The following is a 19,225-nucleotide window of genomic DNA, read 5'->3' as shown; positions in this document are numbered from 1 at the left end:
AATTCGAAGTGCCCTCATCCATCAAACTATTACCACTAAACAAAAGCTAATTTAAAGAAAACCAAGTGGCGAGTAAATTTTTTCAACTCCAGAAATAGAATCATCTTCTCTTCAAAGCTAAAAAAAATTAAAACATTAAGCAAAACAGTTTCTTTTAATTAATATACTTTAAATATCAAATAGTTCACATAAATAAGATATTATTCTTATATAATATATAATACTATGGATCTCAGTCAAAAGTTTTTTGATTGAACTTCACCTTATTGAAAGACATTCTTTAAGTTTTGAAAAAGGTGCGTAAGTTTCAATATATACTAATAATATATTATAGACATACTGTAGAAAATTCAATAAAAAGAATTATACAGCTAAATTATAATACATATTTAATATCTACTAAACTATAGAGTATAAAGATATTGGTGGTTTCCTAACCGACCTGTGACAAGTATTTTGCAATGCCTGGTACGACCTATTGAATAAATCATAAAAACTAGCCTTTCCAAAAATCAAAATTCCTTTGACATTTAACATAGGTCACCTCCTTAAATAACAAGTATCTAAATCTTAAGTGTCTTCAGAGGGCAGTGTTCCAACGCAAGAAGGGCTATTGCAAAAGCATGGCAACCCCTTTGACCTTTTCCTGATTTCTCCATAGCTAAAAGTAAGCTCGTCATCTACTAGGATATCTTTTGAAGCAAAGAAGCATAGACGGGGGAACAAAGCTCCTGAACTTCTAACTAGCTTTGTGCTTAAGTTACCAGCATCACATGAATGATTTACAAATCGTGCAATGTTTCCTAATCTTGTCGCATCGATATTTAATCTCAGACATGCCTTTCCAGAAGGAAGATGTTCCCTTACAACCAAAAGAGCTGAAGAGGAATGACCCTGCGAAGCCAGTTCATCGTAGTATTGATGTCTCCTCTGGGCTTCCTTCGTTGTCAAGAGTTCACCTTTTAAGTTTACACAGGAATGAGGGGATTAAAAACAGCCATGCATAAAGAGTCAAGAAAGTATCAGCGATGATGACTTTGAAACAGTAGAAAATAGTTTCTACCAATCTTCGTATAATTCTTTAACATACAATGCCACAAACATACCATTCGTGAATATCTCATCGAAAAAAAGTGCCATTCAGTTCCTTTTTTTAGTCGAATTATTGAGTATCCAGTAAATTTGCAAATTATTACTACTCTCCAAATAATAATTGATTAGATCGCAAATCACCTGCCTCTCCCAACATACCGCTCTATCAGAAATAAACTCCACTATTCTATCAGCTCATCTATGGATTTCAAACATTCTACTCAACATTTTCATTTCGCCGTCTATATGGGTTACTGATACAATCTGTACCAGAGCTGCTGCGGGAAAACAAGAAAAATAATAGAGAAAGAAGAATGGGTAATGGAATGAGAGCAGGCCCCCAAGCCAGAGAAAAGTTCCCTTGACTCAAATTCCTATTTCCAAAATCTGACATGAAATATAACAGAACCAGACAGCACTCCGCTCTCCACTAACAGATATTAGGCGTCATACTATTTGGTCCTTCGATGAAATGTCTTAAAAGGCCTATCCCAACTACAAGGTAGACTCCTAAGTTACCACATGCAAATACCCATATTCGTTTCATCTACTAGAGCAAAACCTCTTCAAATCTTCAATACATTAAAGATATAGATTCCATATATGGAAATATTCAATCAAGGCCGCACCTCAACCATGACGCATAGTCCATCAGTAATAATTACAAATAGTATATAGCTCAGTTAATGCTAAGAACACTCGTGTCATTTGTTAAACTACAGGAAATAGACAAACATTGATCTCAAACTATTTTTGATATAGCATAAGTACCCTGTATGGAGAAAAGGAATCAATATATAAATAAAGATTTTATATCCCCTTATAATAAAAATAAAAATGATACAAAAATAAATAAAAATGTTCCTAATAATATACATATATAATCTAGTATTTTCTTATTATAAAAGATTTGCAGCTTCTCTCCATAATTTTAACATGCACCCTCAAACTAGAGCATATGATATAAGTCATGTGTTCAGCTTGGTACACATTTGATTCATCTTTGGTCTTCTTAGAGACTTGGTAAATATGTTAACCAACACTAGAATTGACAATCTAGGAGTGATGTCTCCAAACTGTACCTTTTCCCTTATGCAATGATAATCAACCCTCTCCAAGCACCTATTTTCTCCACTCCACTCAAAAGAGTGCAACCAAGATATTGCATACAGGATACCAAGCTCCTAGCCACTATTTTTATACTTCTAAAACAAACAATTAATGAACTAAAAAGTTAAAACATAAAAAAGAAAAAAGCGTTGACAAATTTCACATCTACATAGTAACCTCTTAGTTCTTGATATGAATCGCATCATTGTCCAAATGGAGACGGACTAATGCACCACTTTGCGGCAGTTTTTTTTTTAAGTTATTAGTTTGTTTAAATAATAGCCCAATTCTTTGTAAAATTGGCTGACTAAATTATGTTTTGGTTTAATCAAATAATGAGCTCTAGTTTAATTTTATTTCAAGTTGTAATAATGACCCAATTGGCAACTTAGTCATCAGCCTTTGGAAGACCAAAAGAATGCACAGCTGAATGTTTTTTGGTGACTTTTGGGTTACTGCAATTTCAGTTACAATCAGTCACTAAGTAGTGGGATCATTAATAGCTTAAATGAGATATAATTGCAATTTATGGGTCTTTTATAATTTCAATGGTTAAAGCTTCTATATAAGCGGAACCATTTTATCCATGAAGACAAGTTGAGTTTATTCAAAAATACTAGAGTTCTTCTCTTCTATCTTAGTGAGAGTGATTCTCCTAAGTTCTTGAGTGATTCAAGAACCTGGGCTATATCAAAGGACTTTTCCATCCTTTGAGTGTTGTCTCCATTGGAAAGAGTGATTTCTTCCTTCCACCTTTCATATTCACCTCTTATTCTTTCACCCAATTTTTAGAAAGAAAACTCAATTCTGCCCTGATTTATCTCGTGGTCATAACTCTCATTCTACTCATCCAAAATTAGTGATTCTTAGGCCTAAACTAAAGTTCAGAAGTGAAATTTCACGTTGTTTTGGAATCACCTCAATTGGAGTTTTATACCACAAGATATCTACGATTCTAAATTACTATCCAAACTGAAATTTCAGCAACTTTCATGTTTGTTGGAAATCCCACATCGACTAGAGATAATGTCAGTTCATAGTATATAAGTGAGGTGCAAACCTCACCTTACAAGCCGGTTTTGTGGGGTTGAGTTAGGCTTAAAGCCCACTTCTAACATGGTATCAGAGTCAAGTTAGAGCCTATCCTAGCAAACTTTCTTGAACATTCTGTTCCACCCGATATCGGGCCGCTAACGGACCACCCACTAATTTATTGTCCCACGCACGAGATGAATATATCTCAGGCGTGAGGGGGTGTGTTGGAAGTCCCACATCGACTAGAGATAAGGTCAGTTCATAGTATATAAGTGAGGTGCAAACCTCACCTTACAAGCCGGTTTTGTGGGGTTGAGTTAGGCTTAAAGCCCACTTCTAACAATGTTTACCTTTTCACTAATTTTTCAAGTTTCCTATAAGGTTCAGCCACTTTTGTGTTTACCTTTTCACTAATTTTTCAAGTTTCCTACAAGGTTCTAACCCTAAAGATCCTAAGTCAACCCTTGTGCAAATGGAGTTCACAACTTAATTACAAAAGACCCATAAATTACAATTACATTTCGCTTAAGCTATTAATGATCTCACCATTTAATGGTTGATTGTAACTGAAATTGTAGCAACCCAAAAGTCACCAAAAACCATTTAGCTATGCATCCTCTTGGTCTCTCAAAGGCTGATGACTAAGTTGTCAATTAGACCATTATTACAACTTGAAATAAAACTAAACTAGAGTCCATTCATTGATTAAACCAAAACATAATTTGGTTAGTCAATTGGGCTATTATTTAAACAAACTAATAACTTAAAAAAAAATGCCGCAAAGTAATGCATTAGTCCTTCTCCATTTGAGCTATGATGCAATTCATATCAATTAACAAATTACTAAAATAAAACGTCATTTTCTTCCCTTCCTAATGCCTGGAGACTCATTTTTTGAACAATATATAATCATTTTTTTCTGATACCATATTATCATTAAACCTCCTGGTCTACCACATGTTAATAAATAATCATATACACATAAGTAAACTCAATACATGTGTGAAAGCACCTAAACAAAATGACTATGAAAACCAAAAGGAAAAAATTATATTCACCTTACTTTTTCCCCTCTTTTCATATACTAATCAAACATAATAAAAGCAAACAACTACTCCCACAAATAGTTGATAACCTAAAGGTCCAACCTAATTCCATAAATTAATGAGAAGATCTACCTAATCAACAAAATTCAAACACAACCACCCTCATATACACATAACATAAATAAGAAGAATATCCTTAAAATCACAATAACTAACATTTACCTGAACTGAAATTAAAATTGCACAAATGACAATAAAAACTTTCTTCACGAGTTACGTTATTAATTTTCAGTAAAGAAAAGTCCCACTCAAATTCTGAGAAGACGTAAGTTGAAACCCTCAACTGTCTTTTTATATTGTAATAAAAATCAAATTCGGAGAAAACTTAAGTTGATACTCTTAACCGTCTTCAGTACTAAGCATAAGAAAACTCTAATTTTAATTGAAGATCTAAATTAAAATCACATAATAGACTTCATGTTAGATTTGTTAAAGCTTTTACAAAACAGTCTACCACCATGATTTCAACAACAGCATGGTTTTTTGGGCTATGCAATCACAACTGTAGCTGCATTGGCTCGAGTCGCACTTGCCCCAAATGTCAAGGATCACAATGAAACCATGATAGCAACTGCAATTTAAAACCTTGGTAGAGTCCTACAAGTTAACTCTATCATTGTTAATATTATCATCATTACTGGAAACACCAGAGCTGGGGTGGCCTGCGTGACCACAATTGAGTTAAGTAGTCAAAACAATAGTTGCCACGAAAAATCTGTGTTCCACAATTTTGTTAATTTAACAAATCAATAGTTATCACGATAAAAATCAGATACCACAACTTTATCATATTAACAGCATAATTAAAATTGTCTAAAAAAAATGTGTACTAAAAGAAATTATTAAGGGAGATATCATCGTATATTAGATTAGATGAATAAATCACCTGCATACTCAAACACAAACTCGCCTTTCGCGATTAACTGATCCGCATGCAACCCCCACCCTTTCCTCCTATGCCTCACAATCTTCACCCTCACCGCAACCCCATTCCGTGTCAACCGCTTCCCGCACTCAGGCCCACACCGGCACCCGGGCCCGCACTCTCTGCCAACGTCGTCCAGCCCATCCAGGCCAGCACAAGGACACTCACCGCCATCACACGCCTCGCAATCGCAGCCCGACACGGCCCGGCCCGTGCCATCGACGAAGCCCACTGAATCGGCACGAAGAAGGCGACACTGCGCGAAGGGGGAAACTGCCGAAGAGCCCCAGGGCTGGCGCAGGAGGGGGAGTGGAGAGGAGAGGACGAGGGAGCGCGTATACAGGAAGTACGCGTATGGGTGGGAATCGACCGTGTTGAGGAACGGAATCGGAAAGGTCTCGAAGGTTCTGGATGCGTCGGAGGCGCGGCGGAAGGTGATGGAGCGAGAGAGTTTGAGAAGAGGTTTGCATATGAGAGAGATGTTAGCAAGTTCTGAAGGGTTAAGGTAGGGTAGCACCAGCTCTGCGCATTGAAGCAGAGGAGGCTCTCTCACGTTGCAGCGCTTGGGGAAACCACTTTCTTCCGCCGTTATCATTTGTCGTTCATGGATTCCACCATTAAGATTCACTTGCGTATATAGGGTTATTTTTTTTCAACTAATTTGATTCTCTATTTTTATTTTTATTTTGAAAAATTATGTTTTGACAAAATTTTTTAATAAACTTAACAAAATTTCTAAAAATAAAATTAAAGTACATTAAATTTTTATTTTTTAATTAAAATAAAGTAATAAAATAATTTTTTTTTTATCTAAATAAAAAAGTTTGTCAAAATTTTGTTAAAAAAACTTTCTCAACCTATAATAGTTTTTTTAACCTTTTTTTGTATCTACTATGACAACCCTAATTATTTCAATAAGAGATAATTTTTTTTGTTTTATTCATCATGAAGTGAAAACGTTTATTCATTGTGTTTTGATGCACTATATGGTGTATTTCTTGCACCTTTTATTTCGTTGTTCATCTCTTAATGTTTGTTCCTCTTTATAGATACTAATTGTTCTTAATTCCTCCTCTTAATTGGTCGTCATATCACTTTTTTTTATTATCCTCACAACTTTATCTTTATTATCCTTTCGAGATCTAACTTCTAAAAGAATAAGTAAATTTTGTATTTTGTTGATATGATTGAGAGATATGCATACACCTTTTGGATAATGGAATAGTTGAAAAAAAATGTTTATTATCATATAGTATATCAAATAGGTATCATGTGAAAATATGAAAATAGTACATGTACCACAGAGGTCGGACAGGCCACTAACTCAAAGGACCGTAAATAGTATAGTCAGGTACATAGTAACATAACAAATGATAGGCGCTAAAAAACAAGATGGTTAAATATATGCCTCGCAGATGACAAAGTATCGATCCGCTAACTATAACACATATACCCAATGTTGCCTATATAGTGGCAAAACCAGTCAATTATTTGTCACCATCAATTAAAGAAGAGATATGCATAACTAACCAGACACAATCATGGACGACAAGTACACAGGCAAAAAAATATAATATAATGATATGTTAGGAACCTACTCTAACTCAAGCAAAAACAAGGCAAGATCTAACGAAACATATTCAAAGAGTATTGGGCTTGCTGATGAAGGATTATCTTGTTTTCTTTTAGAGTTATGAATATGATGAAGTTGTTTAAGAAAGCTTTTTGAAAATTCTCACTGGACATTTGATGAAGGATTGACCCCAACCAAGGATGAAGGCACATGCTTAAGAAGACTAAGCATATTTAGAAAGGAAGTTCACTAATCCTTCATCCCTTTCATTTGTGTTTGTTATTTTTGATTCTCTAAGTTGACTTAGTTGAATCAACTTTAGTTGACTTGTTGACCTTTGACTAGGTTTGACTTGTTGACTATAGTTGACTTGACTTAAGTCAACATGCTAATCTATGTTTATTTGCTTTGTAGGTTAATTAGGAGTAAGAAATCAATTCTAGGTGGCGCATGGTGATTGGGGAGCATAAATGATGTGGAGGAGAGAGTAAAGCAAGGGCATAAAGCATAAAGAAAAAGGCATAAAGCAAGTGTACCTATGTACCTTTGGTCTCTTTTGTTTTTAGCACACTATGGCACTTTTTGGAGACATATAAGACACATTTTTTGTCTCCTTTTGTGCTAGAACGAAATTAGCCTTGCACACACCATAGTTAGCTCTTTTGTCTCTCATTTTTTGTAACCTTATTTGACCTAGTTTCTAGAAGCTAGGGTTAGGTTTTTGTAGAGACATCCTTAGGTATCTTTTATTTACTTAGAGGCCCCTAAACTCTTCTATATAAGGGGTGCTCCTAGACATGTAAAAGGGTTGAACATTTTGAAGTAAAAACACTCTTGTGTCTCAACCATTTGTGAGAGTTTCCTCCCTTGGGAGTGAATACTTTTAAGCCTTATCTTGCATAGCAAGTGGCTTCTAGCCTAGCCTTGTAGTGGTGTGCTTCTCACATTTTTACCATTTCTTTCCTTTCCATTTTATGTTTTCTTCTTCCTTTAATTGTTCTTGATTTTCTATGGTTTATGTGCTTTCCATTTTCCTTTTTGTTTTGAATCAATCCATCATCTTCTTCTATTGAGCTTTATGAAAGGAACCTTCACATCTAGATAGCTTGCTATCTTAATGTCTAGTAGGGATTTCACTTAGCTTTCTTAATCAACTCACACCATATTCAATAATCATAAAAAGGAACAAGATAATCCTTCATCAACATTAAGATAGCAAGTTAACTAGATGTGAAGGTTCATTTCTCAAGCTCATGAAAGGAAGAAGAGATTTGGATTCAAGCTTAAAACACACACAGATTTAACAACACTTAAAGAGCAAAATGAAAGAAGAAACAAATAAAATGGAAAGCATAGAAGATGGCAATAGATGAAGCACGCCACTCATAAGGGGGGATCTTAGCCAACCAAACCCTAGAGATGAGTGATGGTGTCGCCACTTGCAAGCAAGATAAGACAAAGGTGAGTTCACTTCATGGAAGGAGAGCTCAGTAGCAGAACCCCTCTGGTTTTTAAAGTCTCAATCAATCTAATTTACTACGTGACTCGATTCCAAGTACCCAAATAAAGACCCCTCTATAGAATACTCTTTATGGTTAGTCTACCACTATCACAAGTATCTAGCACCCAACCGTACCCTGTCCAAACCATCGATTCAAGTCTTCACAATACCGGAGCATTAACCTCTTAAACAACTTCATTCATATCTACGAACACAGTCAACAGTTCAATATCTTCACTCACGCTATCAAGCATCCTACACTGTCATAACCAAAACTCTGCTGCCATTACTCTTAGAGTACTTCCCCCATACTTTCTCATGCATAATCATATCCATCCATATTTCCTCCAGTACCTATAACATTAATCCCAAACAATTTACAACATGACTAATTTTCATCCCATAGTGCATATATCCTCAATTATTACCTAATATCAGTAAGTCATATCCGGTACCTATCCAGTCACACGTAAACAAATACTATGCTTTCCCTACAGGATCTCTTACTACAATTTTCCCTTCTCCCTTTCTACCTTTGATAACCCATCCAACATCATAAACTACTCTCCTCACAGTTGATCATCATAGTACTTCGTCCCTTTTCGAATTATCGTAAACCTCACACACTCCAAATCCTCCCTCAGTTTCTATTTCCAAAAAAAGCTCGCAGCACTGCCCCTGACCACGCTATCGCCTGGCGGCGTTTTGCTTGCCGCCAGGCGGAGCATCAGTACCTGCACAAACCAGGCTTATTCATACCTGCTACAGCGTCCACCCTCTTTCTAGTACTCATTCCCGTCACTTACATTCTCTGAGATATAACGATTTCAATCAATTTCAGACCCACAAGTTCTCCAATAAAAGTTATACAAATCAATTTCAGAATCCATAATGGTTCTCATACATACATTCACAAAATCACGAAAATAGAACGCGAACAGTGTCGTGTCGCCTGGCAGAAATTCATAGCCGCCAGGCGGATCATACCAAAACAAGAACAACACAGCAAACCTGATGTGCCGCCTGGCGGTAGGGAATGAACCGCCAGGCGGTTTCTGGAAAAATCCAGAAACCTCAATACAACAGTGCAGAAATGACGCAGTGATCATGCTATGAGTCAAGGCATCGCGTAGTTATTCAATTACAATCAAAAAGGCAAGAAAACAACTCCCCTAACCTGGAATTCGCGCTCCAAATTGAGATTCCCACTCTCCTTGCACACCTTTTCCCTTTGCTAAAAGAACCACTCTGATTCTTCTCTCACGGCCCTCCTTCACGCACCATAATCGTTCTTTCTCACTCTCAGAGCTATTTGCACCTCTCACAGACTGATTTTCTCCTCTCCTTCTCTCTTCTCTCTCACTCTTAATGTACCCCAATTATTCTCTATTTTACTAAAACGAAATTTATTAAAAGAAATATGGTTAAGGCCATTCAATGGCTATCACCCATAAATTTTCAGCTTCCCCCCACTTAGTTCTCAACAAGGTTTGAACCCACACTCATGCATACACCAAACCAAGGCCAAACCACTCAACCAACACATGTTTCTTGATGACTCCCACAATTTTAAGGATTTATCATCATCCATACGCATTCAATATATACACACAAAAAAATGCATAATTTAAATAACACCCAAGTGGCACACATAGGACTCGAACCCAAGTCCTCACACACACTAAAGTACTCTCAACCACTTGAGCTAGTACTTTTCCATGTCATAGTTCTCCACATTTATTACTTTGAATATTCCCATTACCCGTCCTAATTAAATAATTAATTAAATAACTATTTAATTTTCCCGGGTCTTACATTACACCCACCTTTTAAGATTTTCGTCCTCGAAAATAAGACTTACCAGGAAATAGATGCGGGTAGGATTGCTTCATGCGATCCTCCATCTCCCAGGTCATCTCCTGGGTAGTCTCATCCCACAGCACCTTCACAGTCTTAATTTCCTTCCCCCTTAGCTGTTTCACCTGTGAATCTAGAATTCGTACTGGCCCAGTGTTTACCGTCAAATCCTCCCGAATCTGAAAATCGTCTGACTCCAGTACGTGCGACGGGTCTGCAACATATTTCCTCAACTGAGATACGTGGAACACATTATGCAGATTCGTCAGGTGTGGTGGTAGGGCGATCTCATAAGCTGCAACTCCAATTCTCCTCAGAATCTGATAAGGCCCAACAAACCTCGGGGTTAACTTCCGCGATTTGATGGCCCTCCCAATACCAACTGTCGGCGTTACCCTGAGGAATACATGATTCCCAGCCTCGAACTCTAGAGGTCGTCTCCTCTTGTCTGCATAGGACTTTTGTCTGCTCTGTGTAGCCCTCATTCTCTCCTGGATTGCCCTAACCTTCTCAAAGGTTTGCTGTAAAAACTCGGGACCCAACACCAATGATTCTCCATCCTGGTTCCAACACAGTGGCGTCCTACACCGCCGCCCATACAACGCCTCATATGGAGCCATACCGATGTTGGTGTGATAACTATTGTTGTATGTGAACTCCACTAAGGGAAGCATCTCACTCCAACTACCCATATGATCTAATACGCAAGCCCTCAACAGATCCTCCAAGGACTGAATGGTACGCTCCGACTGCCCATCAGTCTGAGGATGATATGCAGAACTCATCCTCAACTGAGTCCCCAACGCGGCCTGTAATGACTGCCAAAAACGAGAGGTGAATCTCGGATCTCTATCTGACACTATACTGGCCGGCACACCGTGCAACCGGACCACTTCCCTTACGTATAACTCAGCCAATCTGTCCATTGACCACTTCTGATTGATAGCAAGGAAGTGAGCACACTTTGTCAACCTGTCCACTATTACCCAGATTGAGTCGTGCCCCTTCACAAACTTCGGCAAGTGAGTGACGAAGTCCATGGCAACACTGTCCCATTTCCACTGAGGAATGTCCAACGACTCAAGTGTATCCCCTGGTCGCTGATGTTCAATCTTGGCCTTCTGACATACCAAGCACGATGCCACAAAGTCTGCAATGTCAGTCTTCATCACGTTCCACCAGAAGGACTGTTTCAAGTCGTGATACATCTTAGTCATACCTGGATGTATGCTAAGACGGCTTTTATGGCCCTCCTCTAGAATTTGTTTCCTCAACCTCCAATCTCCAGGCACACAGACTCGATCTCTGAACCTCAGGATACCATCTGTCCCAATCCGGTAGTCTTTCCCCTTCTCAGTCCCTATCCAACTCGCAAATTGTTGTAACTCAGCATCATCCTTCTGTTGGTCTCGGATAACTCCCAATACATCACTAGTCAATGTAAGCACCCCACATTTGATGCAATCATCACTCAGTTGCATACCCAGATTCATATCCCTGAGCTTCTCGATTAGCTCCAGCTCTTTCACCATCATAGCTGAAATGTGCATCCGTTTCCGACTCAAGGCATCCGCAACCACATTAGCTTTACCAGGGTGGTAAAAGCAACTCGAAATCGTAATCCTTGAGATATTCCATCCAACGCCGCTGTCTCATATTTAGCTCCTTTTGATCAAACAGATATTTCAGGCTTTTATGATCACTAAATACCTGAAATTAGGAGCCATACAAATAGTGTCTCCATGTTTTAAGAGCGAACACTACAGCAGCCAACTCCAGATCGTGGGTAGGGTAGTTTTTCTCGTGCACCTTCAACTGCCTAGAGGCATAAGCTACCGGCCTCTTCTCCTGCATTAGTACACAACCCAGACCCTGGTAGGATGCATCGCAGTATACCTCAAACATCTTGCTGGTATCTGGAATAATCAAAATCGGAGCGGTAGTCAATCTCCTTTTCATCTCTTCGAAGCATTCCTCACATTTATCAGTCCATGAGAAGGGTTGATCCTTCCTAGTGAGTTGAGTTAATGGACTCACCATTTTAGAAAACCCTTCCACGAACCTCCTGTAGTACCCAGCCAACCCCAAGAAGCTTCTGACCTCTGTTACAATCTGCGGTCTCTCCCATTTCAACACTGTCTCAATCTTACTCGGGTCCACTGATATACCACGTGAGGAAATCACATGCCCCAGAAACTGCACTTCGTCCAACCAAAATTCACATTTTGATAGTTTACCGTACAGTTGGTGTTCTCTTAATACTTCCAGCACGATTCTCAGATGGCCTGCATGCTCCTCCCTAGTCTGAGAGTAGATGAGAATATCATCTATAAATACCACCACAAATTTGTCCAGATATGGTCTGAAGATGCGGTTCATATAATCCATGAAGACAGCTAGGGCGTTTGTCACTCCAAAGGGCATCACGACATATTCGTAATGTCCATATCTCGATCTAAAGGCTGTCTTCTGGACATCATCCGGTTTGACTAAGATCTGATGATAGCCAGACCTCAAATCAATCTTGGAGAATACTCCTGCCCCTCTAAGCTGATCAAGTAAGTCATCGATTCTAGGCAGTGGGTACTTGTTCTTTATCGTCAACTTGTTCAACTGACGATAATCGACGCACAGTCGAGAACTACCGTCTTTCTTCTTCACTAATAACACCGGGGCTCCCCACGGTGAAGCGCTGGGTCGGATGAATTTCTTCTCTAGCAGGTCTTTTATCTGATTCTTCAACTCTGCTAATTCAGCCGGTGCCATTCTATAAGGCGCTGCCGACACTGGGCCCGTTCCAGGGATTAGATCAATTGAGAAATCTATATCCCGGCTGGGTGGTAACTCGGGTATCTCGTCTGGAAATACATCGGCATATTCGTCCACCACCGGTATCTTACTGATCTGCTCTTCTGTACTCATTTTCTTTTCTTGGGCCACTATCACAAAACACGTCGACCCTCTCTTCATCTCTTTCACTGCCTCTCCAGACGTTACCAACTCTATCCCTTCTGTTTCTGGGAACACAATTATGTGCCGTCCACAATCAAGCACCACATGGTTGATAGACAGCCAGTCCATTCCCAGTATGACCTCCAATCCCTCCAAGGGCAAACAAACTAGATTCACCTTGAAGCGTCTGCCCTCCACCTCCATCAAGCATCCAACACAGGCTACGTTTGTTGAAACCTGTCCAGATGCGGGTGTCGAGACTATCAACTCGCATCCAAGGTCACGAGTGGACAACCCCAATTTCTTCACACAATCATGGGATATGAAGGAGTGCGAAGCTCCTGAATCAAACAACACTAACACACTGTTACCATAAAGTAAACACTGGTCCAGAATCAGATTACCTGACCGGGTGGCCTCTGTGCTAGTCATGGCAAAAACCCGGCCTGCGGCTCTCGGCCTGTCGGAAGAAGATGGCTGAGGTCGTGATGCTGGTGCAGTCTTCCTATTAGGACATCTATCGGCAAAATGTCCTGGCTGATCACAGGCATAACACTTACGAGTGCCTATGCCATTGCCTCCGCTGCGGGTGGGTCTAGTACAATTTCGCTGCAGATGTTCACCCCCGCAGTTATAGCACCTCGGTTTCCATGAAGATGCGGCTGGTCTACTGTAGGGCTTCTTCTGGACTCTGCCTTCAGCACTGTTCCTCTGGGTACGGTTAACAAGGCTGGGTCCCTTCTCCAACTGCTCCACACTCTTGGCTTGCTCCACCAAGATAGGAAACTCTCGCACCCTCAGTGGCACGATGAAACGCCTCAGTTCATGCTTGAGGCCGCCCTCAAACTTTCTACAGCGCCACTCCTCCGTCACTGTTTGGGAGTAGAATCTCGAGAGATACTCAAATCTCTCCACGTAGTCCTGCACAGACAAGTTTCCCTGCTGCAGGGTGAGAAACTCTGCCTCGCGCTCATGTTTAGCGCTGTCAGGAAAATATTTCTCCAGGAACCTCGTCCTGAAGTTGGCCCAAGTCACATCTTCAGCTCTATTTATCATCTGTTGCTGCATACTCATCCACCAATACTCAGCTTCAGTTACTAATAGGAAGGTGGCAAAATTTAGCTTCTGCGCCTCTATGCACTCTATCACCCTGAATATCTTCTCGCACTCTCAGAGCCACGCATCCGCCTCATCCGGGGTGGCTTTCCCAGTGAATTTAGCCGGTTTGTGACGCATGAAGTCCTCCATGGTCACTGGTCTGACAGGTGGAATCATAGCCCGCGGGGGCGCTGCCACGGGCTGCATAGCATCCACCATCCTGTGGATTGCGTTAGCAATCTCATCAGCTCCGGCAGTGTTTCTACGCCTCCTGTTTGCCATTGCCTGTGCACGCCACATATTTCAGCTGTTAAAATCAAACAGCTAAAGATTAAATCATGCTCTATTAATTCTAGCAACTAACACACATCAGTCAATTTCACACACAAACGTCAGCTCACTCCCAGTTTGCCCCAAAAGCATCAAACCGTTTGCTCTGATACCAAATGTAACATCCCTAGGGATTATTACTTAAAAATAAATATTAAAATAAATAAGTACTTTAATAGCCATCTCGATAAAAATCCCAACGCGGGAAAAATTTCAATTTATTAAGATAGCGCGCCAAAACTCATAAATAAATTCATAAAAGGTTACAAGTTCCCAAAATTTGCATTTAAAATATAAATTACAATTTATCAAAACCCTAGCACTACTCCCATGCTAGCCCTCACTCCGCCATCTGAGCATCCTCAGCACCACCTGTATCAACATCTGCTCCCGTGTAACGAATTACACGATCATCGCCACACACAAACAAAAAGGGTGAGCTGAGAAAATAAAATAACAAGAATGTAAACACAAGATAGATCATTTGCCCATCTTAATCATTATCTATAAATCTTGGCCAAGACCCTAACCCCAAGACTTAACAGTCTTCAATTCATACAATTGGTTAGCCTTGGACTCGGGAATCTGATGCTCACACGAACCTGCCTGCTCGTGGTCCTGCCTCTACGAACCTCCCCGCTCGTAGTCCTGCTCTACGGACCTACCCGCCCGTAGTCCAACACATGTGATCCACCAGCCCCCGTACCTCCCCGCACGTGGCATCTCTCAACGTGAGCACGGAACATACGAACCTCCCCGCTCGTATCCCCACGTGAGAGTAACTTGATATGAACCTCCCCGCTCATATCATCACATGTCACACCATCCATGAACCTACCCGCTCATGGCACAGCATCTCCCGATCCAAGCAAGCATCATTGTCAGTCAAACAACACACCAGGAAGCAAAGAACAACAGCGTCTCCGCCTGGCTCGGCCCACACGTCGCCAGGCGAAAATGCTCCAGACCGCTTGGCGGTATTCACTCACCGCCAAGCGCCAGCGCCTCCCCAGACCCACTGTTTTCTCGTTACCGCCTGGCGGAGCACACCGTGCCGCCAGGCGCCCAACAATACAGAGACCCCTGACGCTAGTCTCACCGCCTGACGCACCTACCCGTGCCGCCAGGCGCCGTATCAGTAGCAGAACCCCTCTGGTTTTTAAAGTCTCAATCAATCTAATTTACTACGTGACTCGATTCCAAGTACCCAAATAAAGACCCCTCTATAGAATACTCTTTATGGTTAGTCTACCACTATCACAAGTATCTAGCACCCAACCGTACCCTGTCCAAACCATCGATTCAAGTCTTCACAATACCGGAGCATTAACCTCTTAAACAACTTCATTCATATCTACGAACACAGTCAACAGTTCAATATCTTCACTCACGCTATCAAGCATCCTACACTGTCATAACCAAAACTCTGCTGCCATTACTCTTAGAGTACTTCCCCCATACTTTCTCATGCATAATCATATCCATCCATATTTCCTCCAGTACCTATAACATTAATCCCAAACAATTTACAACATGACTAATTTTCATCCCATAGTGCATATATCCTCAATTATTACCTAATATCAGTAAGTCATATCCGGTACCTATCCAGTCACACGTAAACAAATACTATGCTTTCCCTACAGGATCTCTTACTACAATTTTCCCTTCTCCCTTTCTACCTTTGATAACCCATCCAACATCATAAACTACTCTCCTCACAGTTGATCATCATAGTACTTCGTCCCTTTTCGAATTATCGTAAACCTCACACACTCCAAATCCTCCCTCAGTTTCTATTTCCAAAAAAAGCTCGCAGCACTGCCCCTGACCACGCTATCGCCTGGCGGCGTTTTGCTTGCCGCCAGGCGGAGCATCAGTACCTGCACAAACCAGGCTTATTCATACCTGCTACAGCGTCCACCCTCTTTCTAGTACTCATTCCCGTCACTTACATTCTCTGAGATATAACGATTTCAATCAATTTCAGACCCACAAGTTCTCCAATAAAAGTTATACAAATCAATTTCAGAATCCATAATGGTTCTCATACATACATTCACAAAATCACGAAAATAGAACGCGAACAGTGTCGCGTCGCCTAGCAGAAATTCATAGCCGCTAGGCGGATCATACCAAAACAAGAACAACACAGCAAACCTGATGTGCCGCCTGGCGGAGGGAATGAACCGCCAGGCGGTTTCTGGAAAAATCCAGAAACCTCAATACAACAGTGCAGAAATGACGCAGTGATCATGCTATGAGTCAAGGCATCGCGCAGTTATTCAATTAATATCAAAAAGGCAAGAAAACAACTCCCCTAACCTGGAATTCGCGCTCCAAATTGAGATTCCCACTCTCCTTGCACACCTTTTCCCTTTGCTAAAAGAACCACTCTGATTCTTCTCTCGCGGCCCTCCTTCACGCACCAGAATCGTTCTTTCTCACTCTCAGAGCTATTTGCACCTCTCACAGACTGATTTTCTCCTCTCCTTCTCTCTTCTCTCTCACTCTTAATGTACCCCAATTATTCTCTATTTTACTAAAACGAAATTTATTAAAAGAAATATGGTTAAGGCCATTCAATGGCTATCACCCATAAATTTTCAGCTTCCCCCCACATTACCTCTCTAGTATCTACTAGGTTTTCCAATCCTTTCATATTCATGCTCAAAGGAAATTTAGCAAAAAGAAAACTATTTAGTTCTCAACAAGGTTTGAACCCACACTCATGCATACACCAAACCAAGGCCAAACCACTCAACCAACACATGTTTCTTGATGACTCCCACAATTTTAAGGATTTATCATCATCCATACGCATTCAATATATACACACAAAAAAATGCATAATTTAAATAACACCCAAGTGGCACACATAGGACTCGAACCCAAGTCCTCACACACACTAAAGTACTCTCAACCACTTGAGCTAGTACTTTTCCATGTCATAGTTCTCCACATTTATTACTTTGAATATTCCCATTACCCGTCCTAATTAAATAATTAATTAAATAACTATTTAATTTTCCCGGGTCTTACAGCTTCTAGCCTAGCCTTGTAGTGGCATGCTTCTCACATTTTTACCATTTCTTTCCTTTCCATTTTATGTTTTCTTCTTCCTTTAATTGTTCTTGGTTTTCTATGGTTTATGTGCTTTCCATTTCCTTTTTTTTTTTTTTGAATCAATCCATCATCTTCTTCTATTGAGCTTTATGAAAGGAACCTTCACATCTAGATAGCTTGCTATCTTAATGTCTAGTAGGGATTTCACTTAGCTTTCTTAATCAACTCACACCATATTCAATAATCATAAAAAGGAACAAGATAATCCTTCATCAACATTAAGATAGCAAGTTATCTAGATGTGAAGGTTCATTTCTCAAGCTCATGAAAGGAAGAAGAGAGTTGGATTCAAGCTTAAAACACACACAGATTTAACAACACTTAAAGAGCAAAATGAAAGAAGAAACAAATAAAATGGAAAGCATAGAAGATGGCAATAGATGAAGCACGCCACTCATAAGGGGGGATCTTAGCCAACCAAACCCTAGAGATGAGTGATGGTGTCTCCACTTGCAAGCAAGATAAGACAAAGGTGAGTTCACTTCATGGAAGGAGAGCTCACGAAAAAAATTGTGGTTGAAACATAAGGTTTATAACTTCAAATGATCAACCCTTTTACAAGACAAGGAGCCCCCTTTAAATAGAAGTTCATAGGGGTCCTTTAGCAAATACATAAACATGAAAAGGATTAACAAGCAAACCCTAATATCCTAAGCCATAGCAACTCTCGGCCAAAAGGAGAGCATGTGGTTGGTGGATGTATTCCCATGAGGATTCTAGGCCAAAAGAGGAAGGAGACCAAGTAGCCTTCTAAGGAATAAACCAAAAAGGCAAAAGGAGACAAGGTACATGTCTACTTTTGCTTTTACTTTATGCTTTTTGCTTTCCTCTCTCTTCCATATCATCCATATGCTCCAATCATCATGTGCCACCTAGCATGCTCTACTTTCTCTTAATTACCTACAGAACAAGACAAACAAAGATTAGTATGTCAGTTTAAGTTAAGCTAATCTTGGTCAAAGGTCAACTTTGGGTCAAAGTTAACAAGTTAACCAAAATAAGTCAACTAAAACCAACTTAGGGAATTCAAACTAAAGTAATGCAAAACAAAGATAAAGGTGATGGAATAGAAGACTCCCCTCTAGATATGCTTCTAGTGATCCTTCTTGAGGGAGCTTCTAAGGAGGTGGCATGGTTGGTTACGCCTTCATCATCCTCCCCTTCTTAGAGAGAATTCGACCACGAATTTTTAAACCCTACATCAAAAGGAGAAAGGTCACAAACATTGAATAAGTTACTTATGTTGTAGCTTAGGGTAAGTCTAACTCATAAGCATTGTTGTTAATCCTCCTAATGACTTGAAAGGGGTCATCCCTTCTAGGGAGAAGTTTAGACTTCCTTTGAGTAGGGAATCTCTCCTTTCTCAAGTGAAGCCATACCCAATCTCCCTCTTGGAAGATGACTTCCTTTCTTCCCTTATTACCATCCTCTTGTTGTTTCCTAACTCTCCTCTCAATGGTTTCTTTGACTTGCAAATGCAAATCTTGGATGTACTTGGCTTTGGTCTCACCATCTTGGCA

At 40.1% G+C, this 19,225-nt stretch overlaps 1 protein-coding gene across 1 annotated transcript; it reads right to left on the bottom strand.

The window, feature by feature from the left end:
• Positions 1–328: 328 nt before the first annotated feature.
• SDG20 (SET domain protein 20) lies at positions 329–6,158 on the bottom strand. The gene is made up of 2 exons (XM_028069092.2): positions 5,230–6,158; positions 329–959 (listed from the first exon to the last, which is right to left on the bottom strand). Exons 1-2 carry the CDS (start codon positions 5,861–5,863, stop codon positions 571–573), a joined length of 1,023 nt encoding a protein of 340 aa, XP_027924893.1. The 5' UTR covers positions 5,864–6,158; the 3' UTR covers positions 329–570.
• Between the last annotated feature and the right edge of the window lie 13,067 nt (positions 6,159–19,225).

Source organism: Vigna unguiculata, chromosome 4 (assembly GCF_037176805.1).
Source record: "Vigna unguiculata cultivar grain cowpea cultivar isolate G323 ecotype 2 chromosome 4, ASM3717680v1, whole genome shotgun sequence".
Lineage (NCBI taxonomy): Eukaryota > Viridiplantae > Streptophyta > Magnoliopsida > Fabales > Fabaceae > Vigna > Vigna unguiculata.
This window is presented reverse-complemented; position numbering and strand designations above follow the sequence as displayed.

Excerpts from the sequence above, each read along its gene's own strand:
- SDG20 (XM_028069092.2), bottom strand. The coding sequence starts at position 5,863 with ATGATAACGGCGGAAGAAAGTGGTTTCCCCAAGCGCTGCAACGTGAGA. Across the intron at positions 960-5,229 it reads GTTTGTGTTTGAGTATGCAG|GTGAACTCTTGACAACGAAG; the intron begins GTGATTTATTCA and ends TAAACTTAAAAG.